The sequence below is a fragment of the Meleagris gallopavo genome, chromosome 6 (genome assembly GCF_905368555.1).
Source record: "Meleagris gallopavo chromosome 6, MGAL_WU_HG_1.1, whole genome shotgun sequence".
Taxonomy (NCBI): Eukaryota; Metazoa; Chordata; class Aves; order Galliformes; family Phasianidae; genus Meleagris; species Meleagris gallopavo.
Genome location: NC_139409.1, coordinates 46,586,623 through 46,613,926, shown reverse-complemented (window position 1 = coordinate 46,613,926; position 27,304 = coordinate 46,586,623). Strand labels below are relative to the sequence as shown.

Below are 27,304 nucleotides of genomic sequence, written 5' to 3'. Positions count from 1 at the left end.
AAATTATGCAGGAAAAAAAACCAAAAACTTACCTCACCCTGGATAAAACGTTCCTCTCTGAATATTAGAACAAAGAAAAATCATGTGATTTGTTTATATCATACAGCAAATATTGTTACTTTATAGGTATCTCTAGTGGTTTTAAACAAATTAATTCAGTAAGCATGCGTCAGCTCCTGCACAGATTTACAAGGGCTGTTCTGAAAGTAATGCCTCCTGTTTTATTTTGTTGGCTCACTACATCAGAGGTGGATGTTTGTGGTTTGGCAGTAGAGGTTAAACTTTCCATCGATATCCCACTATATTCTGTTACCCTGTGACAGAAAGCAGCAGAGGGGCAGTCTGACCAAGCAGCATCTGACATGGAAGTAGGGATGAAGCAAAGGTGTGCCACTGAATTCCTCCATGTGGAGACATTTGCACCCCCCTGACATTCATTGATGCTCGCTGAATGTTTATGGAGACCAAACAGTGGATGTGAGCACAGTGAGGGGTGGGTGGTGTGTTTCAGCAGTGGCTGCAGCAACAGAGGGTCACCTCTGCTGCTGCAGATTTTTATTAGTGTGGCATGCAGGCTCTTGTTCATCTCTGGTGAAAATGCATAGCTAATGGTGGTGACTGTTTTGAAAAATAGGGTTCTGTAGCAGAGAATTTGCTTTATGAAGTAGTATCATCATAGTCTTTGTTGTAGTTACCATGAAAATAAATCAGAGGCATAACTTTCAGCATGGCACACATGGTTTTTCGTCTTTATGACAAACTTTGAAATACTCTGCAAATCATTACCTATCCTCCATCCTACGTCTACACGGAAATCTGAATACTATTTTTTTCATTACATTCATGAATTATTTCATACTTGGAAAAGCTTATTTGGAGATTGAAATCTTGGTAATGCAAAAGAGATAAAGCAATGATACCAAAAAAAAGTCAGGTACTCATTTATTTAGGTACTCTGTAGATTTTTTATTTACTTCTGGAAAAAGCCAAAACCAAATGTGAATACAGAGAAAATTATGCATACTTGTTTTTATCTGTGAAGGCAAAATGGTGAAACCTGCTCATATCTGTTGAAATTTAAATAAAAGCCATTAAGACTTTGGAAAGCAGCGATGACTGAAATGATTGAGAACAAAAATAAATAAAATACAAAAAAAAAAAAGGGGAGTGAGCAAGAAGATATGTCAGTTAGGGAAATGGCAATATTCCATTGGCCAAATTCAACCCTTTTGAGTACAAGTGATGCCAAATGCCTGTAACAGACAGAACGTGTAATACAGACGTTTAGAAGATAAAGTAAAAACAGCTGGGATCCCTTCTCAAAATGAAACTTGCATATCTTTACAACCTGGAAAAAAATAACAACAATGGGGAGGAAACAGCTTGCATTCACTATTTAAGGGTCTATTCACTTGTCTCCTACAAGTAAATACCAGCTTAGGAGCAGGGCAGAAAAATAAATGATGAAATAGAACATTTGGTAGGATGTTAGTTTAACATAAACATTCTGTAAATATACCAGAAATAGCACATCCAAGACATTCAGTTAGTGAGCTATACATAATCTATGTTTGTCCTTTTGAATGGATAATACAAAATTTTAAGTTATTTAATATATATCAAATCAGATGAACTTCCAGCAGGCAGATCAGCTTTACATTCACAAAGTACACAATATTTACCTTTCATACTGTCCTGGATGAGAAAAGGTCCATCTAAGATATTTAACTGCCTAAAGAAAACAAAACCAACAAATATATGAATAAATTTTCAAAAGCATAAGAAAATACTTCCAACATTTGCTAAATTAAATTACACCTGAGTAATCTCATATTCAGACAATGCTACATAAAATGCTTCTGCTAAAAATTTTTTGAGGATACTTAATTAGCCAGGCAGTCAAAAATCATCCCATCTGTTCTTGTGTAAACTATAACTTATTTTCACACAAACTGTACATAAACAAATTTACCAAAACAGTTGTAAACTTTTGTTACAGTGCTCATCAGCTAAGTGACAGACTTTTTTCTGGTGCTTAATATCAACTCATTGACTCAGGACTGGAACTTTGGTAAATAACTACGCAAAGGAAATTCTGAATTGCATTCAAATATTCTTGAGAAATTCTGTTTTATTAGCTCAAAATAAATAGTGGTCCCTTAACAGCAATGAAAAACACTATTCAAGGAAAATGTGATTCTGTCAGTCAATCACTTACCCTTTTGACAATTACAACAAAGACCACCAGGACAACTGGTAGCAGTAGAGTCTTTATGTACCGTATTGGAGTCTACAGTGGAAATAAACTGAATTAGTTGCTTTCCATTTGTCTAAGGTTACAACGATTGTCATTTTAAAGAAAATATGATATAATATAAAAAGTTCTCCCTTAATTGAAACAAATTTAAACATGTAACAAGAACAAAGCTTTAAGAAACTCAAATTTCAACTCCAACCAGCAATCCCACTCACTAGAGGTCCTAATACAAATGTCATTTGAATATTATCACCCTTTCTTTTGCAAGCTATTCAAAGACTAGAAGCAGGTTGTATCTCAAAAGAATTTGAATACTCTGAGTAACCTATAGATGTTCTGAAGGCATAGCTAGACACTGGTGAACTAGAAAAGTCTACTAGCAGAACATTAAGAAGCTTTGACGTTCATCCATAACCTAAATCCACCACATCTTTGTAGCCCTCATCACATTTTCCCCTCAGTCACTTAAAATCTTAAATGTGCAGAACTGTGACCTTTCACTTATCTGTGAACGAATACTTCTTTTTAAGTAAAGGAAGAATTTTTCTTAGACATGAAATCAAAACAATTACTTTTAGTCCAGTTCAATATTAAAACAATTTAAATTTAGCTGAAGTTCATTAAGTGTCTCTGATTTGACCAGTAATCACTTGGAACTTGAAAAAGAAAAGTCTTATGATGGCAATTATGGTTCACAGACATTTTAAGTTATGAACTGAGATAAACAAAAAAAAGTTCCCTTTTCCATAATAATCTAATTTGATCAAATTACCTCTTTTTCCATGAAGTCAAACTCTGCAGCACAGGTATACATTAATGTATCAAAATCCTTGTAGCCAATAAATTTAGCTTTTAGTATATTACCTATATGTGCCTGGTAGGAAATACAAGGAAAAAAAAAACTGCAGTAAGCAAAAAAAAAAAAAAAAAAAAAAGGACTGTTTTTCTGCAATTAAGTAGTTTAAAAGTATATGAGAAATATGTTTAATTAAAACAAAAGTTTAAATCATTTACAATACTGTTATGAACGGACTTGAGTAGATTAAATAATATATTTGATTGTAACATGTTGGACAAAACAAAAAGCAGAAAATGGAAGAGGTGATACCACTGCAGCTGGGTTCAAAAAGAGCATAGTTTACATACTCATGTTTCAGGATACGAGCTTCCCACATCTTGCCCCTACACCTAAATAAGCAGCACCAGCACAGATTTCATAATAGAAGGAATAACAGATTTTTATAATAGGACTTAAGTGCAGTTAGGAGTCCTAGTTACAAGCATTTCAGAGCTGTCTTAAAAATTAGATTCAGAGGAAAGTGAATTAAGAAACAGAATAAATGAAACAAAAAAGTAGATAGAAGATATCCAAAATAAACAGATCTCAATGAAGCCATATTTAAAAGCTAACACAATATTTATGAACTCAACAGTAAAGACACCTGTCTTCTCATAAACAGGGCACAATGCCTCAATGTCATCATTCATAATGAATAAAAAATAACATACGCAATCCCTATTCCATTTCTGCAAAAGAAATCTCTGAATTTCAGAAAATATATCATTAAGACACTAAAATTGAATACATTTTTGATAAGAGACAGAGGACTTACATCATCGGCTACTCCAAATGCTAAAGATGTCAGGTATTTCAAGGTGACTGTCCCAACTAACCAGGCACATCCTTCAATGACCTCAAAAAGACATTCGGAATTAAATAAACCTCTCTGCAAACTTTTAAGTAAAAATCTTTCTTTTTAAGAAAGCTTATTACATTTAGTGGTTAGTTGAAAACTCTCCCAAATTATCACCACAATCTACATTTTTTTCTAACCGATTACACTTCCCAGATTAGAGGACACTGGAGCTTGTTGTGTTTTTTTTTTTTTTAAATCCTACTACAGCCACTCTGCTATTATCAGTTTATATTACTCTGCTAATCCAAACCTTTGAAGGAATCTGCCTCATGGTACCCCTTCAAGATAACCTCAAGAGAAACCGTTGAAGAGAAGAATTACATACAATCACTATTTTTAGTTGCATATCATCATAGAATCATAGAATGGCTTGGGTTGGAAGGGACCTCAAGGATCATAAATCTCCAACCTTCCTGCCACAGGCAGGGCCACCAACCTCCACATTTAATACCAGACCAGACTGCCCAGGGTCCCATCCAACCTGGCCTTGAACACCTCCAGGGATGAGGCATTCACAGCCTCTTTGGGAAGCTGTTCCAGCACCTCACCACTATCATAGTAAAGAACTTCCTCCTGACATCCAACCTAAATCTTCCCTCCTTCAACTTAGAACCATTTCTCCTTATCATCATAGAATCACAAGGCTGGAAATGACCTATAAGATCATCTAGTCCAACCGTCCTCCCATCACCACTGCTACCACAAGCACTAAACCATATCTCGCAGCTCCTCATCCAGGCATCTCTTGAGCACTGCCAGGGACGGCAACTCCGCCACCTCCCTGGGCAGCCATTCCAGTGCCTGACCACTCTCTGAGAGAAAAAGTTTTTCCTCATGTCTAACCTAAACCGCCTCTGATACAACTTGCGGCCATTTCCTCGGGTCCTGTTCATTGCCTGGGAGAAGAGGCCAAACCCCTCTTCACCCCAACCTCCCTTCAGGAAGTTGTAGAGTGCAATGAGGTCTCCCCTGAGCCTCCTCCAGACTAAACAATCCCAGCTCCCTCAGCCGCTCCTCATAAGACTTGTGCTCCAGACCCCTCACCAGTTTCGTTGCCCTTCTCTGCACACGCTCCAGGGCCTCAATGTCTTCCCTGTAGTGAGGGGCCCAAAACTGAACACAATACTCGAGGTGCGGCCTCACCAGTGCTGAGTACAGAGGGATGATCACCTCCTTGCTCCTGCTGGCCACACCATTTCTAATGCAGGCCAGGATGCCGTTGGCCCTCTTGGCCACCTGGGCACACTGTCGGCTCATGTTCAGCCAAGCATCAACCAACACCCCCAGGTCCCTTTCCTCTTCAGTCACCCAGTCACTCAGCCCCAAGCCGGTAGAGCTGCATGGGGTTGTTGCGGCGAAAGCGCAGGACCCAGCACTTGGCCTTGTTGAACCTCATCCCATTCACTTCAGCCCAGCTATCCAGCTTATCTAGATCCCTCTGTAGGGCCTCCCTACCCTCAGGCAGATCCACACCACCTCCCAACTTGGTGACCAACTTGGTCACCTGCAAACTTACTGAGGGTGCACTCAATCCCCTCATCTAGGTTGTCAATAAATATATTAAACATGTTTATGCCTGTAACAGAAAAATCATGTTCATGTCTGTAACAGAAAAAAAGAAATTCTAGGGCATTTAGTTTTATTTAGTTCCTTTTAAGATTGTCTCAACTAAGTAGGAAAACTTGGCTCAGCATCTTATATCTGACAGGGATCAATGGCAGATGCTTTCAGATGCTTTTTCATCTTTAACCTAATGTAACCAAGGTTGCATTCAATCATCACGTCTAAGGGCTGCAAATGAACACCTGAGAGGCACCTTATCTTTTTCTGACTGCCTCTGGTTTTTGTTTCTTTTTTCACTTCCACAGTATAAAAATTCTCTCTCATAAACTTACCATTGCATACAACATAAAATGTAACTATAATCTTATCCTACTCACTAGCTTCGTCATATTTACATCAGCCTTACAAGATGCAGAATTCTAACTTATTTTAAAACCTCTACTTAGCAATTCTTTATTAATAGTTGTCACCGTATTCTTTCTACTACAATTTAACTTTGGAGAAGACCGCATTTTCCTAAACTCAATTATTTAATTATGTAGATACTGCTTGATGTTACTAAGCTTATTCTAAAATAATGACAGTATAGGACACAGTTTTAATGACTCTGTGAAGCAGTATCTTAATTGTTATTTTTGCAAGCACTGTTACTTCTTTCAACCACCTCTTTTAAACTGTCTTTTGTTTTAAAGAGTTTTTATACAGATCTTAGGTATTGCAAACAGATTTAAGTTGGCAGTATAAAATTAAATGTGCTGCTGTTTCAAGGCTGCTTCAATTTTGTGAAATAAATGTATACTTATACATCTTTTCTTCCTTCAGTAATTTAAAATGAATTCCTGAAAATAGGGACAATTTACTTGAAAAGGAGTAGTTTATCTGTATTTCTTGATTTTCAGCTGCTAGCAAATAAGCTAGATGCTATCCCTCTATTTCACTGAAACAAAACAATAGGGCATAGTTCTTTTTCTGAAATTCAAGATGTATGAAATTCCTTACCCACATGCACACTTGACTTCTGTTCCTTTTAAAGACTCGGGGGGTCAGTTCAAGAATTCCCTAAAAATAAAATGAATGCACACCTCCAGTTAAGATACAGCAACAACAAAATGTTCCAGTAAAAGAAAAAAAATCATCCAGGATGCTAAGTGTCTATTTTAATATGCAACCACTTACTCAAAGCAAACTAACAAAACCCACACACCAAACTACAGAATCAACGCAACCTGAAATACAGATGAATACACAGGACTGTGATTTCACTCTGCAATGGCAAAACCTACCAAAATAAACACTTTTACTGAAGTTATATATATGATTAATGAAAGACTATTCTTCTTTTTAATAACCAAAATTCTGTACTACACAGTTCTATGTCTCCTTAAAGCAAATCCAATGCTAAAAAGATTTCTGAAGAAATTAATAAATTACTAGCAGAATAATAGACAATTTTCAAACAGGACAACAGAATATAAGCAGGAAAATATTGGTTGTTTCTGTTTATCACTGTTTCTCATTTTACAATACACAGAAAACTCACTTTAAGCTGACTTGATGAACAATGTAATTAAGAAAAACATAATTAACTTCACTGCTTTTAGAAGTCCATATGTGGCATAGATTGAGACCACTATATGCAGTAAAGTAACAATAAATGTGCGGGTTTTTTTTTTTCCTAGGCAGAAAACAGACAAACTCCATGTAACTGTAGTTAGGATATAATTACAGAAGTTGCTACAAGCAACTTGAACAAATTTCTAACAACCAAACTTTATTACAGCCACTACCAATAGCGAAGGTAGCTTCATCTTAGCACAGCTGAGAAATTGCCACTAAGTGGCAAACACTGAGCTCCGAATTTCTAGGAGAGACAAAAAGACTGAGGAATTAAGATTTTTTTGTACCACATTAAAGCAGAAAGGTTCACTCAATCTTAACTCCTTTTTCCCACGTACATAATTCCCTTCAGAAAAACCATTCTGAAACTAAAAATCATCAGGGGAGTTGTTTTTTGTTGGTTGTTTTTAAGTTTTCAAGTCAAAATGAAAATAGTGAATCAACACGATGAGCCTTCACCAAGTAATTTCACACTTGGGGTATAGCACAGCAGTTTCAGATAGTCTTAAACCACTGTAATATACGTTGTAGTCATCTGCACCATATTTGCAATTTCACAACGGATAGAAGAGCATTTAAAACAAAACTCCTCCTTGCTCACGTTTTCTTTTTGAAATTACTTTGGTCAAATATTATGACTATGTTAACCATAGTACATATTCTGTAAAATTGAACTTGACCTGAAGAAAGAGAGCTGAGCCCTACCTCAATCTCCCTTATGAAGAGGTTTTGGTGTGGAAAAATACATGCAGTTTTTCAGTTAATATTTATTCATTCACCAAATATATTTAAAATCTGTTCGACACCTGAAAATTTTCTCTAATGCAACAGTTTCACATTTTACAGCAACACACGCACAAAACAGCACAGCATTACATTCTTATGTCTTATGATTTGTTGTCCTTAAACAACTTACCCAGATAACTACTAAAGATGCAGCATAATATGATGTCAATAACATTGAATTACCAAACATCAGAATAAAACACACTACAAGAGATACCTGAAAGAAGAAAAATAATTAAATTTAAAATAGAAAATTATTGCTAAATATAGAAATTACCCTGGATCACTAACAACTTGACATTTAAAGACACATCCCACCCAACAACTGCAAGTTCGATAACAGAGTTGTTCTGAAAACACTGATTATAATGACTTAATTGTGACAGACAGAAAAGTATAGAGCATTATATTAATTTATATTTAAAAGCACATATAGATAAAAATATTGATCACAGGACAAACATCTTAAATGAGATATCAGTTATATTTTTGAAGTCATTCCTAACTTAATGCAATAACTAGAAAAAAAAAAAAGGAGTATCTCTCCATTCTATTATCTATCAGATTCCTGGACAAACAAGTTTGTTGCTTTCTTTCTTGCAAAGTGAGAATCGTAATCAAATGCAGTGAAATTTGATCATGGGCACAGCTATAGCACATTGAAAGCCAAGGTTGAAATACAACTTTTATGCACCACACTGACCTGCTGTGCTTTCTTATTAAGAGAAAGCAAGCTGCATTAATTTCCAAACTTAGAAAGCCATAATAACAATCAATTTCTGCCTTCTCTTTCTATGCACAGGAATAAGTAATAATAGCATAGTTATTAATAAAATATGCAGCCTTTTGTGTATTTTCTTTTTCCACAGTTAGACTTGAATTTTACACAAAAACTAGGGGAGTGAAGAGGTGGAATCATAAAATCCAAGAAGAAAGGCTAGCTGTTTACCCACCCTCAGTAAATTTCTCTATAATACAACACAAATACTTATCCACTGAATTTAGGCTTTTTATGGCACTGTCACCAATATTATACACTTATTGATGTAAGCCAAAAGGTACAAATATTTCATCCCATTTCTGCCAAAAAAATGACTAAGCCAAGATGCTTATTTGCAAATTTTCCTTTTTAAGCATGACTAGGAACACGTGCTTAGTGTCCCAGGCTTAAATTGGAATTAGGCTGTATAGAACTTATTACTGCCTTTCATTTACCAATTACCATATTTCAAAGAGTATGGAAAAAAATATGAGACAGTTTAGCTCAAAGCTTCTTTCATGTGCTAAACATTCGCATTCCGTTTGTTAAGTTTGCATAGCATAATTTTAGCAAATATATATACCTAAAAATAGACACAACTCTTCAAAAAGTTGTTTACATCTTCCTATGTATTTATGACTGTAGTTTCTCTTCAAGGAGCAGGAATTCCTAGCAGCAGAACTCAATCATTTTCTTAACTTAACTTTAAAAACAAAGTTCAGGTATATCATGTTGAAGCTCAGTTGTCTGTTACTTATTGTCATCTCCTGCCTTTCTTGACTTTCTCATCAATTTTACAAAAGGCTTTTTTCCCCCCCAAATTGATACCTTTTTTTTTTTTTTGTCATCCTTTCTAAACAGCTCTCCAAACAGCTCAACCCCAACATCTTTGTGCAATCAGACTTCAGTAGTTTTCAAAACCCACTTTTAGTTGAGATTCTCTAATTTTGACCTGCAAACATCTCATTTATTGTTTCCACTAACCAAAGGCATGAAATGAGTGCTACCTTTTCAACTTCTTATTGCTCATGCTCTATTACTTAGTGTATTTTCTAATCTGCTGTTTGTGATTACATCTTTGAATTCATGGAATAAGCAGAGACAGAAAATAAATATTTTTATAGACCTCTTGGGTTAAAAATGGTTCTGGAGTTTGGAAATTCCAATGCATCAGACAGATTGTCATTTCTGTCTGATATACACATTTAGGATCAAATATTTAAATCCAGGCTCCTCCATCCATTGCTGTTTCCCCTCTTGAGGCAAGGGAGGCCTTGCAAAGGGATCTAAATACATTGGCACATCGTGCAATCATTGATAGCATGAAGTTCAACAAAAGGAAATGCTGGGTTCTTCATGCAAGATGAAATGATTCTCACCACAAGTACAGATGGGAGGTAGGTGCCAGCAGGCACAGAAGGAGGCAGCAGTGTGCCCAGCAGCCAAGAAGGCAAAACACATTTCAGGTGTATTAAAGACAGCATAACCAGTTGGTTAGAAAAAATGATTCTCCTGCTGTAATTAGTGTTGGTGAAGCCTCACCTTGAATACTGCATGCAGCCCTGGGCTCCACAGTATAATAAGGACATTAAGGTCCTTGAAAGCTTCCAGAGGAGGTTACACAACTGATGACTGGGCTAGAAAGAGAATCTGAGGACACTTGGGTTGGACTAGATTTGGGTCCTCCTGGAGAAGAGGCTGAGAGGAGATCTCACCTCTCTCTGCAACTCCCTGAGAAGGGGAAGCAGAGAGTTGTCAGGCTCTGCTCCTGGGCACAGATTCCATGGTGGGAACGGCACAAAGCCATCGACAGAGAGCCAGAGTGGACATTAAGAATAATTTCTTTAGTGTGAGGGTGGTCAAACTCTGGAGAACAGGTTGTTGATGCCCCAGGCCTGCCAGTGTTCAAGATGCATTTGGGCAACACTCTTGTTAAGGTGCTTCAGCTTTTGATTAAATGGCCAGGCTGCTGGGCTTGATGATACTTGACAGTTCCTTCCAAATGAACGATTCTATTCTATTCTTCTATCTTTTCAATCATCTTATAACTAAGGAAAACACTTCAGACATAATGCCTTTTCAAGTCCTGAACAGTTTGATAAGACTTAAGTTGGAAAAAAATATATATACCATATGAACAGAGAGTATCTTCTGTAATTTGCAGGAGTCAATATAACCCATAATACACACAGCAAACAATGAAGCTATCTAGAATCAAAAGCAAAAAAGAAAAGTTAAAACAATCTGCAGTGGTCAAGTTGCTCTAACAGATATGTGTTCATACACAAATGTAAGTATTCAAATAATCATACACAAGCTTTTGTTGCTTTTTTTTTTTTTTTGCTAAATAAATATGTCAACATTTTATAACTGCTTGTTTCAAGAAACATGAATTTTTCTGCTCTTAATAACAGTTATCAAACACACTTGAGCATCCAAGGAGCAAGTATTCAGCATTACAGAAATGTAAGTCATTGCAATACAGCACTGAACACATCATCCATGAGAAAAGAGATTAAAAAAAAAAAAAACAAAAACAAAACACAAACATAAGCATTGATTAACATTATCTAGCCCCACATTTTCAGCAAAGCATGAGAACATCCACAATTTGGTGCTGAAAAAAAACCTAGAGTCACTGATTTGGTAGCTTGTTAAAAACATAAGGAAAAATCATGAAACTATGAGCTAAAACTATAATTTCAAATTTCAAGTCCAGCATCTAAAACTGGGTACAGCAAAGCATTTCTTATAATATTTTACATAGTTAAAAAAATTATGCCAGCTATCACATGCCATGCAAACTTTGCTCTATTTAAAAAATTCTGAAGAGCCAAAAGCAATGCAAGATCAATGCCTTTTTTATTTTTGTATTTCAGTGTACAAAGTTTTCTTATGTTCTGCATTTGTTCTAATGTGATGATCCTATGCTGAAGGTTGCTTTTAAGGGAAAAGGAATTTGTTTAGTCCTCATAAAAAAAAAAAAAAAAGGCTTTTAAATGGAGCAACTTTAAAGACTAGGAAAAAACCTGGTGTGGTAAGTGGGGTGAATCTTCCCTGACAGCAACTCTAGCTGAAATGAAAGCATCAAGATAATTGTATACTCAATGGCTGCCTGTACAAAATAGTCAATTTGCTTAAAGTAAACAAAAAGGCCGTGTAGAGGTGAATATGGTCTTACCTGAGTTAAAAGAACAAACTGAGCAAACTGCCAGGGAAGCATGAAAAAGATATTAGAAACACACAGTGCAATCAAGCTTCCTTTATTAACATTCGGAATCCTTGGGAAAAAGAGACAGAATAGGTATCAGTAAGTTAAACTACACAGATATTTGCATATTATCAAGAAACACAAGAGAATGAATGGAATGAAAACAAAAGTTAACTTGGAAGTTAGCAAGCAATAACAATCTATGCAAAGTAACACTGCTCGAGTAAATTTAGTATCATTTTTCCTTAACTTCCCAAAAACAATAGTGCTAATGTGTCTTAACGATTTGATGAGTCACCCTTTTCCAAGCATGTATTTTTCTGAGAGCATGTAATGCAGGAATTCAAGCTGGAGCACTCTGTGTAGTCCACCTTCTTGTAGCAACTGCAGTCAGGTCACAACTATTTTTATTTCAGCCAGAATCACAATTATTCTCATAGAAGTCTGCATCTGACAGTGATTTCACTCTTTCTTTCTCTCATTTCTTCCGTATTTCCTCTCCACAACTTTTCGCCAGTGGTCCTAGCACAGGATTTCAGGGCAATGACAAATGCACAAAACTCACCTTAGACTGAAAACAGCCTGTTTTCCATCTCCTGCAGAAAAGTGTTTTTTTTTTAATTATTTAACTCTAGCTTAGAGATCATATCAGAAACATGCCATGATTCAAAATTCACACAACGTGGCCTCCAAAAGATTAGGAGATCATAAATATTCTGCTGAAAAGAACCCAAACTCAACAGATTACAGAAGCCTTGGCAAATTCTGTAAAGTTTTCTTCAGTTTCTCCTAAAAAGCCTTGAGATTAAATACTAGAAGTCATGCTGAGCACGAATCTAACATATTCTAGATTCTGTTTCAAAGATAGTTCTACATTTAGTCAGAAGACCAGCATACACGGTTCTTGAAGTAGGAACTCCAGCTGAAAATCTGAAAGTTAAGACTTAAAACATCGCGTCAACTTTTTGAAATCTTTCTGAAATGGCTAGACTAAATACCTTGCTTCTTCATTGGTCATTGGTAGGCACACAAGCTCCATTACTACTTCACACACCAGGATTTGAAGTAGTAGCACATCTATCTAATAAAAAGTGTCGTAGTTACAGATACAGAACATATACACTGGGATCAGTGTATTTAATTTCACTGGGTTTTGTTCCATTTAACTATTTAGCCTTAAATGAACATTTATCATTCAAATAATCTAGCAATCACTCTACAAACTATTCCTAATAATATTTTTAAAAATACTTTTGTATCTTTTATTTTGTATCTTTTTTCTTACCTAAAAAACACAAGATAGTGACAGATGAGAGTGAGCATTTTTGGTTTAATCACCAATAACTACAAGTCAGTATAATCTAATAAAGGAAAATCTGTGGTTATGCAAAGTTCAGCTAAAACATAAATACACTGCAAATCTGATGCAACAGAACTCAGTGGAAAACCCTTAGTATTAACAACCATGCTTATTTTTCAAACCAAAGGCAAGGCACAATCACATTGCAGGCCAGAAACAACCACAGAAAAGCAGGGCTAATGAACTCAGGGGCATCTCAGCATTATTATCGTTAGATTGCTTGAAAGACTGAACTAATAAACACATGAATTGCAAGAACGTAATAGCTCATGGGTGCTATTGTATTCGCCGTTTCATAGCATAAGCTTATTCTAAGTGTAATCAACATACCACTCTCCAAGAGGAACAAAACCAATTCATGGAGTATAGCTTGCTTTCCATGGGATAGAAGTGACATCAACCAAAAATTTTTTTTTTTTTTTTTTTTTTTTTTAATTCTGACACGTGTTTCCCAACATAGTAATTCTGATATTTATTTTAATCATGTCTTCCAAGTTGAAAAAATTTCCTTTTAATAAATGAGTAACATGACTACAGCTCTACCAGTGCAGCATCTGCAATGTAACAGCCACAGGAAAGTTTCTATGTTAATGATATTCCTATAGCATAACAATATCTAAATAAATGCATTTAAATATGTTTCCTCCCACATTCCATTTTTTTTTTTAACTCACTGTAAGAAGCTAAATATAAATTGAGAGGTACCTGAGAATATAGGTCAAAAGTAACATCTGAAGCACAAGGAATGGGTATGAGAAACTTTCACGAAGAGGGGGAGTCCACATGACACGAGTGCACTAAAAATAAGAACTGGGTTAGCTGATAATGTTTGGTGCTATACTTTCATAAAGCAATGCATCTGTATTTGAAAATGAAAGACCAAAAACTCTTCATTAAAGCAAACCCCAAACTACACAAGCTTCTGTGTACAAGCCAAAAAAAAAAAAAAAAAGAAAATAAAAAGCCAACAGCACAATAAACAAATTAAATCAAACAGAACACCCTACAATAAGAAAACCAACAAGACAGGATGCAAAAAAAAGAAGGAGAAAGGATGCAGCTTTAGGACTTGAGGTCTATGATGCACTGTTTAACTAAAAGACAGATTACTACTCTCCCAAAATTAAGTGTGACAGATAGAGAACATCTGAGAAAACAGCCAGGAGAGTCTCTGCTCATGTCCGCTTCTGCTGAACTTAACAAGTCACTCAGGTAACTGGCATTATTCCCAACTTCAGGCAGTCACTTGCTACACTTACATGGACAACGTGAGTGGGGAGAGGAAAAGCCAACATGCTCCTCATCACATTAGATCATTTAGCTTACAAACATTTTACATTTCTAGCAGCAACAAGACAGAAAATTTTATGAAATCTGCTCTCCAGGATAGGCTAGTAAAACCAAACAAAAGTTTACAAAGCTATTCTAAATTGTTTCCTTCACTCTTTAGCCTACTGAAGTTAAAGATAATGCAATTAAATCAACTCAATATCTTCTTCATTAATTTATTTGGGTTTGTGACAAACAGGTCACCTACTTCACTGATATTCTGTCCCCTCTTTAGAAAATGTGTGCACATGGCAATAGTTATCAAAAAAAAATTCTAACTTCAAAGTTAGGAACATTACTTAATACTAATTTTCTATCTTAAATCTATGTTCCTATATGATTAAATAACATCCTTCAGATTATTTCAATTTTACACAGAGTTCTTTCTGATGCATAAGCAGTCTACCAGCAGGAAATCATATTTTAAGTGGAATCTGTTGTTCAAAAAAACAACAAAGGAACACAACACACCAAACCACTCTAGGTCTGGATGAATGAAACACAATCACATTTAAATCCAAGGCTTACAAGTGAAGGTAAGCAAAATCTTTGATTACAACTACATAGCTAGTACCTAGATGGCTTTCACCCAACAGTTAGCAGAAATAGTTTGAACAAAACACATCTTCAAATTGTATTTACTTACTGTTGCAACAGCGAGAATTGTGCTTATCCTACTTAGTGTGCAAAATTTTTGCAAAACTATAAGCATGCTTTGACAAATTATTTCTGTAGCTTTTCTTCCACAAATGTAGCTTACACAATAGTATTAGCCACTCTCCTTTGTCTAATCCCATTTCCTTTAGCGACTTATCACTGTAGGACAAATAGCATTGAACCTGTGTCCAGAAAACACACAAACACAGCCTACAGGAGATAGGGAGATTCTCCTAGAGCCTGAAATTCCATTCTGCATTGTTGCAATCAGTTAGCATGATATAATCTGAAGTAAATAGAGCAACTTCAATGCTGAGAGCACCTAAGCCCCTCTACCTATCTTCTGTTGCATGCAAAACAAAGCTGACTCTGTAAGTAACAAAAGGCAAATGAGAATTAGAATAGGTTTGATCCCCCTTCCTCCCCGCAAAAAAAAAAAAAAAAAATATTTTGATGTAAAATATATATATTTATAATATATATAATATATATGATGGTTAATATATGCTCCTGAAAGGACTGCTAAAAAGAGAGTTGTGTTCACAAATTGCAAGGAAGGTCAGCCAGAAGAGATGCAGAAGAAGCCTGGTAACTTCCTATCTTAAAGGAGGAAAATGAAAGGGTTGGTCCATTCAGAGACTTTACATGAAGGCTAACCAGGGGATAAAATTGTTTTGAGTACACAGCTTTGGACATAAGCATTATGGAAGAAGAAAACATTTCAAGGAGAGGACATTTTTGACATACCAATGGATAGAAAATGATTATCAACAGATTCACACTAAAAATGAGAAAGATTCTTTATTATGAAGGACAAAAACTTAACATAGACAATAATGAATTTATGAAACCTTACAGCACGTTTATACAATCTTGTCCCTTCTATTTTGATTCCCAAAATCTTAAAGACATTTTAAAAATACTGTTTTATCAAAGATATCACCAGAATCAGTACCATTTGATTATCTGCTTATTGTTCTGATATTCCACAAATGTTAAATTAATAGTGTAAAACAGGTGTTTAAAAATGTAAAAAAAATGCAAAGTTGTATGCCAATTACCATCAAAATTAGTACACATAATTGTGAAAGATTTGTGTGTGTTTCCTGTCATCTAAAGAGAGACGTGAGCTCTGTTACAGGGTGTCCAGTAGGACAGTAGAACTCACTGTGCCATAGCGTGGCAAAACAATGTATACTCTTGTCAGAGCTTTCCAGCAAAGGATAAAATACCAATTCCAAATTATCATCAAAAAAGAATGGCAGTAGTACAGGGGTTTATTTGCACTATGTGTATTCAAGAATTTCAGATAAAATACATAGCAATCTAAAGAAAACTTCCACTGTTTCTGAGGCTTATGCACATGATGCACCAATTATGTCCAATTATGTCTGGAACAGGGAAGAAAGATTTTGATGTTCTGAAACTTGAACTTCTTGTGCTAATAAGATGTGAATCTCAGAATAACTTCATACTTCCCTTCTGATTTTTATTTATTTTTTAAATCTAAAGTGATACATTACAGTGCTATCCATCATACAAATTGTAACCTATTTTGCATTCAGTAATGTCTTATTCCTATTAGCCTTTTACATTCATTCTCATTTAGATCAGCAGCATAATTATCTTTAAGGAAATGAGATCAATCTTACTCTTCAAAAAGAGGGAAGAAAAATAAGGTGGTAGTCCTACCTCTCCATGGTTGAAAAAGTAACACATCACGGTAATGAGGCCTCCTAGACGGCTCCCGCTGTGAAAAGAACATGAAATATAAATACAAGAGAACTTCCTAACAGCTGATGCTTCTTCAAAAATGCGGTGCATTTGCTTATAGGTAAGTTTACTGGGGAAAGCAAAAATGCTTTCGGGCACTGCAGAAAAATAATCTACATTGCACAAAAGATATTAAAAGACTAGCTAGACAGCTAGTGTTTACTCCAGAGCAGACACCTCTTCACACATCAACTCTCTTCTGCAGAGCACCAATTTTAATATAAATTATTTGTGAAGTTGCTCTTCTGCCTGTCACAAGCTTTGGTTTAGATCATTACATCAGCAATGAAAATGAACCCTACAGCTTTGACTTCTGGTGTTTAATCTGCTGTACGTAGAACTTGGTCCTAAGAAGTGCAGAGCATTTTTTTATTCATTTTTAAATTCCAAGCAGTATAAACAAAATATTTCTTCCCTAAGACACCGATCAGAAAACTTCAGAACCTTCATGCGCAATCACTCATAGGACTTTGCAAATATCGGTCTGAACTTAAGATCTTATTAGGACAATCAAACCAAGCATGGTAGCAAACATATATAAAAATGAATTCATACAGAAGAGTCAATGTAAGACACAGCCTAATTCTTATGTGCAGTACTGTGACACTGATGTGTAAAAGCTTCTTAAGCCCTTAAGGAATTTTTATAGGTTTCTAAATAAAGCAGATCTACGTGCTGAATAACAAGCAGCATGGAACCAACACTAAAACCCAAGACAGTACTTAGTTTTTCTCACCTGAAAATAGCACAGATAACAAATCTTTTCAAACAGATAAAACCTTATTACCAATGTTCTGTGACACAAACCAAGCAACCTTTTTGTGAAAAAAGAACTTGCATTTCTACTCTGAATTGGAAAGTACTATTTCTGCTGCTTAACAAAAGTATCAGCCAGCTGTTCAAGATTAAGGGGAAAAAAAAAACAACAAAATCTTTACATCCTCTCAGATCCTTCACCCATCACTAATGTGCAGACCAAACAGAATCACTGAGTCCTGGGATTAAAGATACCAACTGAGTGCTAAAACAACCTCCAGGAAACGTGCATTCTTGCATATAAAACGTAACCTTTTATTCTGCAAATACTAAGAGCATCAATACTTAAGCCCAAAATGATTAAATAAATACGCTTAATATTTAAATAAATAAATAAATTTTAGTTTTAGAAACAAAATTAAATGTTTGCTAAAAAAAAAAAAAAGAAAGAAAAAAGCCTTCAAGTTTTCCGCAAAGCTTTGACTGCGATGAAACATCAAAGCTTGGGTATCCAACCTTTCAGCCTGTCTGAGCAAAGAGGAATTGTCTTGGGCCACATATGAAATACATAGTATCATTGATACATGTAAGTAACAAATCTCTTTTTTCCAAACATATACTAACATTTTGAATTTTAATATTATCTGGTTTTGATTTTAACATAGAACATTACGGGATGAGGTTCAACAAGGCCAAGTGCCACTTTGGCCACAATAACCCCATGCAGCTCTACCGGCTTGGGGCTGAGTGGCTGGGTGAAGAAAGGGTGAAGAGTGCTGTGAAGAAGAAAGGGACCTGGGGGTGTTGGTTGATGCTCGGCTGAACATGAGCCGACAGTGTGCCCAGGTGGTCAAGAGGGCCAACGGCATGCTGGCCTGCATTAGAAATGGTGTGGCCAGCAGGAGCAGGGAGGCGATCATCCCTCTGTACTCAGCACTGGTGAGGCCGCACCTCGAGTATTGTGTTCAGTTTTGGGCCCCTCACTACAGGGAAGACATTGAGGCCCTGGAGCGTGTCCAGAGAAGGGCAACGAAACTGGTGAGGGATCTGGAGCACAAGCCTTATGAGGAGCGGCTGAGGGAGCTGGGATTGTTTAGTCTGGAGAAGAGGAGGCTCAGGGGAGACCTCATTGCAATCTACAGCTTCCTGAAGGGAGGTTGGGGTGAAGAGGGGTTTGGCCTCTTCTCCCAGGCAATGAAACAGGACCCAAGAAAATGGCCGCAAGTTGTATCAGAGGAGGTTTAGGTTAGACATGAGGAAAAACTTTTTCTCTCAGAGAGTGGTCAGGCACTGGAATGGCTGCCCAGGGAGGTGGCGGAGTCGCCATCCCTGGCAGTGCTCAAGAGGCGCCTGGATGAGGAGCTGCGAGATACGGTTTAGTGCTTGTGGTAGCAGTGGTGATGGGAGGACGGTTGGACTAGATGATCTTGCAAGTCCTTCCAACACTATGATTCTATGGTTCTATGATTCATTTAACTTATGTTACTTTCATGCCAAACAAAGCAGCCATTAAATACACCATTTGTTGAATCTACATATTCTGAGAAACAGTGAATTAATGCAAGTATAACGTGCACATTCCATAAACCTACCTTAAGCATGCCTGGATTAGCTAATTACCACACATTCAATGAGACGATTATCATTTGTATATTGATTATGTGGTCTTAACAGCAGAAACACTAATCAAATACATATCACTGCACTCTTCCCCCAACAGTATTCCACTGTCATTCACGCTCAAGCTATGCTCAATAAACACATGAAAAAATATTGCTAGAAACCATGTAATAATGTTAAAAGTTTACAATTAAGCAGGCCTGTTGGTTGGACATACTTAAGTCTAGAGTATTATGGATTTTTATTGTATTACGAATGCTTTAGAGCTATCTGCTATTCTACCACATGAGAAGAAATCAGATAATCAGATAATCTGCAGCACAGAATAGGGAAAAGCACCTTGCATCTTTTCCAGAAAAGGAACTGAACACATATAACTCTCTATTTCACAGAGTTCTATTTTGTATAGAGTAAGAATGGTTATTTTCTAAGAGTGCAATGCTATTGCATAGGAGATAAAGTTAATCCTTCCTACTGCCAATATAAAAAAAGACAACTCTTCTATTGAAATTCTCATATCACACTAAACTTGTGGAAGTACTTTCAGAAGGAGATGCAGGAAATTTATGGTTAGCTCCTTGAGATGCAGTATTTCACAATCATTTTACACTTTCTGTCCTTCAACTGCAAGAGCAGAAGGAATGGTAGAGATTCTTACAATTAAATAAAGTGCTTATCATATAAATACCATTCATTTGTCCATTAAAAAAACAAAAACAAAAACAACAATCTCAGAACAAGTTTTCAACATATTCCTTCAATTGTTGTAGGAGAGAATGCTCCTAAATCTGAAGCTGACAAACCATACAAGAAGATTCTGAAGTGTTTTTGACTAAGCAGTGGTTGTATTTCACACCATAGCAAACCCAGCTCATCAGCTACTTCTAAAGGCTCCCCTTCTTAACACTGGCCATATACAGAGTGACTGCTAGGACAGGGACATACAATATCTGGTCATCTTCTAAGCTGGGGATAAAAACTGGCTAGGGGAGTTAAACATTAAAAACAGTTCTAAAACAAACAAAAAAAACTATTGCTACAAAGCCAACTACATTTCTGCTTGCTGAAATCCTTGAACAACAGAGTACAGCATGTATAGATGTAAGAACACAAGCTAGATTAGAAAATAAAGATAAGAAAGTGGTTTTCCGCTAGCCTATCATCTTTCATCACCAGCTATAAGGAGACTAAAGGCAAATCAAGGCTGGAAGAAAAAGATGACATCTCATGAACACATGGGAAAAAAAAAATAGCTACAAAAAATATATAAGCTTGAGATGACTGTTGCTCACAAACTCAGAAATTATAGAATGGCTTCGGTTGGAAGAGACCTCAAAGAACATCTAGTTCAGATCCCATCTACGGTGGGCAGTGTTGCCGACTCCTATAACAGGCAGTAGATGAGGTTGTGCAGAACCCTTTCCAACCTTCTCTTCTTCCAGTTGGACAAGCCCAGCTCCCTCAGCCTATCTTCACAGGAGAGGTTCTCCAGCCCTTTGATTATTTTCACGGTCCTCCTCTGGACCTGTTCTAAAACCTCCACATTTTTCCTGTGTTGGGGGCCGCAGATCTAGACATGGTATTCCAGGTGGGGCATCACAAGGGCAGAGTAGAGGGGGACAATCACCTCCTTCACCGAGCTGGCCACTCCCGTTTTGATGCAGCACAGAATATGGGTTGGCCTTCCAAGCTGCAAGCACATACTGCTGGCTCATGTTAAATCTTTCATTCACTGGGACCCTTAAGTCCTTCTGAAGAGGACTTATCTCATGGAGCTCTTCTCCCAGTCTGTATACATACCTAGAATTGCCCTGACTCGAGTGCAACACCTTGCACTTGACCTTGTTGAACCTTACTAGGTTCAAATGGGCCCAGCTTTCCTGTTTGTCCAGGACCCTCTGGATGGCATCACAGAATTGTTCAGGTTGGAAAAGACCCTCAAGATCAACACGTCCAACCATAACTTAACCATACCACCCTAACTCTAACAACCCACTGCTAAATCATGTCCTGAGCACCACAAATGGTTTTTAAACACATTCAGGGATGGTGACTCAACCACCTCTCCAGAGAGCCCGTCCCAGTGCTTAACAATCCTTTCTGTGAAGAGGTTTTTCCTCATATCCAACCTAAACCTCCCCTGGCACAACTTGAGGACATTTCCCCTCATCCTGTCACCAGTGAGAAGAGACCAACCTCACTCTGCTGCAATCACCTTTCAGGTATTTGAAGAGAGCAATAAAGTCTCCCCTCAGCCTCCTCTTTCCCAGACTAAACAGCCCCAGTTCTTTCAGTCACTCCTCACAGGCCACATTCTTCAAGCCCTTCACAAGCCTTGTAGCTCCAGCGCTTTGATGTCCCTTCTGCACTGAGGTGACCAAACCTCAACATCCCTTCCTTTCGACATGTTAATTGCACCACTAAGCCTGGTGTCCTCTGCAAACTTGCTGAGGGTGCACTCAATCCCATCATCTATGTCACAGATAAAAATGAGTACCAGCCCCAAAACAGACTCCTGGAGGGACACCACACATCTTCAGCCTCCAGCTGGACATAGAGCCATTGACAACAACCACCCTGGCGGTGACCTTCCAAACAATTCCTTATCCACTGAATAATCCACCCTTCCAACTCATATCTCTCCAATCTAGAGATAAGGATGTGGCACAGGACCATGCCAAAGGCCTTCCACAAGTCCAGGTGGATGACATCAGTTGCCCTTGCTTTGTCCATCAGTGTTGTCACTCCATCATATAGGGCCAGTTAGACAATATTAGAGGATGGCTTCTCAACATCAAAAGAGCCAAGCACTACGAGCCAAGTACTTCCAGAAGTCACAAAAAAAACAATAACTAAAGATCATCTTAAGGGAAGAGAGCTACATCAATTCATAAGATTACCTACTTCACCACAGTAGAAAGGCATTGCTCTAGATTCAGTTCCTTTATTTTTTACCCTTGAGAAAAGCTTAGACATTGGCTTTCCTTGGCTTAGAGGAGCCTCTGAACCCATACAATATCTAAGCAGCTATCTAGATCTGGTATCCAAATATAAATGTCTCGAGAATAAATAAGGACAAAATCCTACCTGCAGAAAACTGCAGAATCACTTGTTATTTTTTATAATCCCAGCTGAAAGTAATTTATATTCTAGTCATCTTGACTACCTAAATTGCAGATCACTTATATTTACAATTGACCTGCTTAGGATACTCGAGAATTATCTGAGGAACACATTGCAAAATTAAGATAGAACTGAGTTTTCAATACACAAATATACGTAACATGGCTTTACACACATCTTCCTTTAAAGAAACATGGCAATTTAATGATATTAAGATTCAAAGTTCACCCACTTCCTCAAAAAGCGAGAGGTTCGTTTTCCACATTAGGGAACACAAACATACATTCTTTACCCCAAAATGCCTGACAGTTACACTAGGCAACTTCCTCTTTCCACTGTCGATTCAGCTCCCACTATGTGCTCTTTATCTGAATTTCACCACATGCCTCAGTGAGAGCAAGAGAACGCAAGGCAGTGAAGCCAGGGAAAGAAGAGGAAAAACAATCACATCTATTGGAGGAAAATGTAGCAGCTTTTTGCATTTCTGCAAAATTGGCAAATGAAAATAGAGGTACAATATTTCTGCTTCTATTTCTCTGCTGAACATGGAGCCTATTTTATATACGAAAGAATCTTACAGTTCCTGAAATTAAAAGACAGATACTGAAAACAGAAATCCAGTGAAAAAGGGAAGTATGTCTGCAAAATAACAGGTCACCTTCCAAAACATTTTACCCCTTCCGTTATATTAAAATTGAAGGAAATTCAGTACCACTGGAAGAAAAGCATTGTAAAAACTCCAGTCTTGGTTAAAAGTGCAGTATTATTCAATGTATTTTTTTTAAGCATGAGTTACATTGATAACCTTAAGAGCACAGAAATACAAAAACTGGTTTAAAAGCACCATAGTATATAGTTTAATCCACAACCCAGTGGTATCAACATTATACCACTTCACTGAAATCTCCTGTAAGTTTTTGTAGTAACATCAGCATATATTTTAATAAACAATATTGTTTATCCTAGTAATTTTTAGTGATAATGTAGTAGCATTTTTATTGCAATGTACTGTACAAACAAACAATAAATCCTCAACATATTTTAGCATGTACTTTTTCTTTGTTTGTTTTACTGTAAAAGCAAACTGCTAATATCAGTTAAATAACTCAGTTCAACTGCCTTACCTGAGGTATGTGCCATATATGAAGAACAGTGACATCATCAGTCCATTCAAAAGAAAAATCACAGCAACATAAAAGGAAGCAGGATCTCCCCACCCTAATAAACAAACAGCAAATATACATGAATGGTCATATAGTTTAGAGAACAAAACACAATCATTATAATAAAGAACACTGCTAACTTAACATATTTACAGAAAGGGTAAAAAAAAAAGTCACAAAGATTACTGGAAAGATTAAATGAAAAGATTGCACTCCTAAAAATAAGTAAGTAAATTTAGAAAGGGAGAAAAAGGCATAGTATTTGGGCAGGAGGGAAGCACTGCCTACAAAAAGACCTGAAATGTATAGAAAGGATAAGCATGACCATAGCAACATTCTCTAAGATGTTTTGACTTTATAAAGGCTTTTAGATCCAGTCTGTATTCCCTCTACTCTCACTTCAGGCATAAACGTATCTTTAAATGTATCACACACAATGCTCTGAGCTTTTTCTTCTTTCATTAGTTGCCAAGAGATGTTCTAATAATGCACATCTTTCAATTTACTCATTCACAAACACTTCTGTGTTCACATGCCTATCCTTTTTCTCTTATTATTTCTCCAGCCTCTAATAATTTCTGCACAACAGCTTAAAAAGCCTTGCTTACTATAGAGAAGCTAGCAAAACTTCAGTCTGGTACACAGAAATGTTTATTCAACACTGTTGAAATTACAGCAAGAAAAAAAAAAAAAAGATGATGATGATATGCTCACGAAACTTGGTAGCTTCAATAGCTGTAGGATTTGGTTGTTGGTGGCTTTTTGTGTTTTTACTGTTGCTGTTTTTTAAAAAACACCAGTAACAGTAATTTAATTTTGTCACAAGCAGTAAACAACAAATAAATGTGTAAGTGAACCATTCTGAAGAGAGTTTGTATAGTTTTGTGCAAAGAAGAAAAATATCGATATGTGACCACACAAAGACAGTTGAAATGACAAAATGAAACAACTTTACAAACTGACTGTAGAATGTCTCGACTGTGTTTCTCAGCAAAGTACTTCCATTGCATAACGCTTAGCTTAAAAGACAATGCCTTACACATTCAAAAAAGAATTTTTAAAAAAGCTAGAAAGTGGCAGCATCCAAGGTTTGGTATCAAATCCAAGATATGAAGTCTGAATATTAGGTCACAACACAAAATACTGTCCAAAAGGGAGCCTTGTAGTTATCTTTTTCCCTTCCCTCTCTACTCCTCACATTCTGTTATGAAAAAAAACAGAGAGTAAGTTTTTGTCTTAGGACAAATTGAAGATTCTACAGTAGCTACAGAAATTCCATGCATCCAATTGTAACAGGAGATCTTATAACAGCACAATATTACACAGGCTCAGACTCTATACACATTTGAAGGGCACTATAGGAGTTCAGCCTAGATAGGGGCAACTATCTAACAAACAAAGCCCACATTCTACTCGCTGGTGTTCTTAGAAACTACAACAAAATGCTTGCAGGAAGGAAGTAAATCAAAACGCAACTCACCCTCACAACTTTCAACAGGACTAAGATCTTTTCCTCTGTTTACCGTCCAACACATCTTTGTTGGCACGCCAAGGAAATCCATAACAGCGGTATATATGCGGTACCAGCTGGCAAGGACCACCTAGGTGGGAAAAAAGGATTAGAAGTTTCTGAAAACAACACCTGACACAGAAAACACCAGTATTTTACACACACAGAAAAACTGTGACTCATCTCACAGCAAAGTCATTGGATAAAATTACCAAGATGCTCTGTCAGATATAACAGACTTACAGAGTTCATAAATAAATAACGTGGCCATTCCAGTTAAGCTGCTCTGAAAGTTATAACCCAAAGGTCCCTAGACTGAAAAGATATTTTACCACTGCAGCATGATTGGTCCCAGACAAAAAAAAAAAAAAACGTACAGGAAGTATGATTCCACCTATTCTTTCCCTGCACAACTAATAAAACTGTTATGTCACATCTTTAAGAAGGATACGAAGGGAATACAATACAGGGAATAATAAATTGATCTCTGAGAAAGTGTGCATTAGGCTTATGGAACAAGGTTTTGGTAGCAGGGGGCTGCAAAGGTGGCCTCTGTGAGCACAGCCAGGTAGCTGCCCCATGTCAGATGACAGCCAGATCCAGTCAGCTGCCAGTGAGCTGCCACAGGCCAAGGCTCAGCCAACAGCAGGTAGAAGTGGAGGAGGCAGTTGTTCTTATTCTGCTTTCAGTTATCACTGAAATAGCTACATTTCATTAAATGCTATAGTCTGCTATCATTAGGTAATAAAGTAAACATAGATCATGTTGAAAGTAATGCCTCCTATTTGTTCCCATGGAAACTAAAAGAGATAGAAAAAGCACAATAACACTAATTGATAGAGCAAATTCTCAGCTACAAAACACTGTTTTTCAGCATAGTCACCACCATTAGCTACACATTTTCACCAGCAATGAACAAGAGCCTCACTGTAGGCAGGCTCACTGTATTCACACACTCTGGTCTCCATTAATGTTCAGCAAGCTACAATGAATGTCAATGGGTCCATTTTTTCCACATGACAGAATTCAATTCCACATCTTTGCTTCATACACACTTCCATGACAGACTGCTTCACATAAAATGTCAATTCCCCTCCTGCTTGTACGTTCTCTTCAAGCACCAGAATGCTTGAAGGTCTGTGATACCACAGTGAGGTATCCCAGGACACTTCCCTTTTCCAAGCTAAATAGGCTGAGCTTCTTCAACCTTTCTTCATAGGAGAGGTGCTCCAGCTCTTTGACCATCTTTGGGATTGTCCTCTGGACTCAACCCAACAACTCTGCATCCTTCCTGCAGTGGGGGCCCCGGGCATCACAGTGGCAGAGCAGAGGTAGAGAAATTACCTCCCTCACCCTGATGGCCACTCTTCTTTTGATGAAGCCCACTATCTTTCCAGGCTGCAACAGCAGTCAGGCTGAAGGAACCAGACCTGTTCAATCTGAAGAAGGCTCCTGGGAGACTTCATTATGGCTTTTCAGTATTTAAAGAGAGATTATAAATATGAGGGAAATAAACTTTTTTACAGGGCTAGATAGCAATAAGACAAGAGGAATGGTTTTAAATTAAAGGAGGGCAGATTTAGATTAGATGCTGGGGAAAATGGTGGTGGTACAGGCTGTCCAAGAAGTCGTAGACATCCCATCCCTAGAGGTGTCAAGTTGGAAGGGGCTCTGCATAACCTGATCTACTGCCTGTTTTAGGGCTTAGCAACCTTGTCCATGGCAGAGGGGCCTGAACTAGGTGATCTTCTGAGGTCTCTTCCAAGCAGTCATTCTATGATTCTAAAGAATTCTGAGACAGTTTTCAGTTGCACTCAGTGACAGGACAAGAGCCAATAACCATAAGCAGAAATACAGGACCCTCCAGTTACACATAAGATTTATTTTATTTTTATTTATTAAGATGGTCAAACACTGGAAGCCCAGTGAGGTGGAGATACTCCAAACCAAATCATAGATGGTCCTTAGCAACCTGCTTCACCTCCCTTAAAACAAAGTGGTGCTACTAAGTGATGTTCAGACATCTCTTCATTCAATTTTTCTGCAATTCTATGGTTAGATTATCTTTTCAAACTAGAGCTCTAGACATCATAACTCAATTTGTCCAATTGTCTTCACATTC

General features: G+C 37.1%; 1 protein-coding gene across 1 annotated transcript in view; it reads right to left on the bottom strand.

The window, feature by feature from the left end:
* DPY19L1 (dpy-19 like C-mannosyltransferase 1) overlaps positions 1-27,304 on the bottom strand; it is a 48,884-nt gene that overhangs the window by 11,056 nt on the left and 10,524 nt on the right. Inside the window, exons 6-18 of the mRNA XM_085226604.1 lie at positions 25,153-25,273; positions 23,634-23,727; positions 16,930-16,987; positions 13,957-14,048; positions 11,862-11,961; positions 10,811-10,888; positions 8,051-8,137; positions 6,517-6,576; positions 3,871-3,951; positions 3,030-3,131; positions 2,219-2,290; positions 1,683-1,732; positions 33-57 (exon numbers count right to left, since the gene is read on the bottom strand). Coding sequence (XP_085082730.1) covers positions 33-57; positions 1,683-1,732; positions 2,219-2,290; positions 3,030-3,131; positions 3,871-3,951; positions 6,517-6,576; positions 8,051-8,137; positions 10,811-10,888; positions 11,862-11,961; positions 13,957-14,048; positions 16,930-16,987; positions 23,634-23,727; positions 25,153-25,273 — 1,020 coding nt within the window. The remainder of the gene's footprint in view (positions 1-32; positions 58-1,682; positions 1,733-2,218; positions 2,291-3,029; positions 3,132-3,870; positions 3,952-6,516; positions 6,577-8,050; positions 8,138-10,810; positions 10,889-11,861; positions 11,962-13,956; positions 14,049-16,929; positions 16,988-23,633; positions 23,728-25,152; positions 25,274-27,304) is intronic.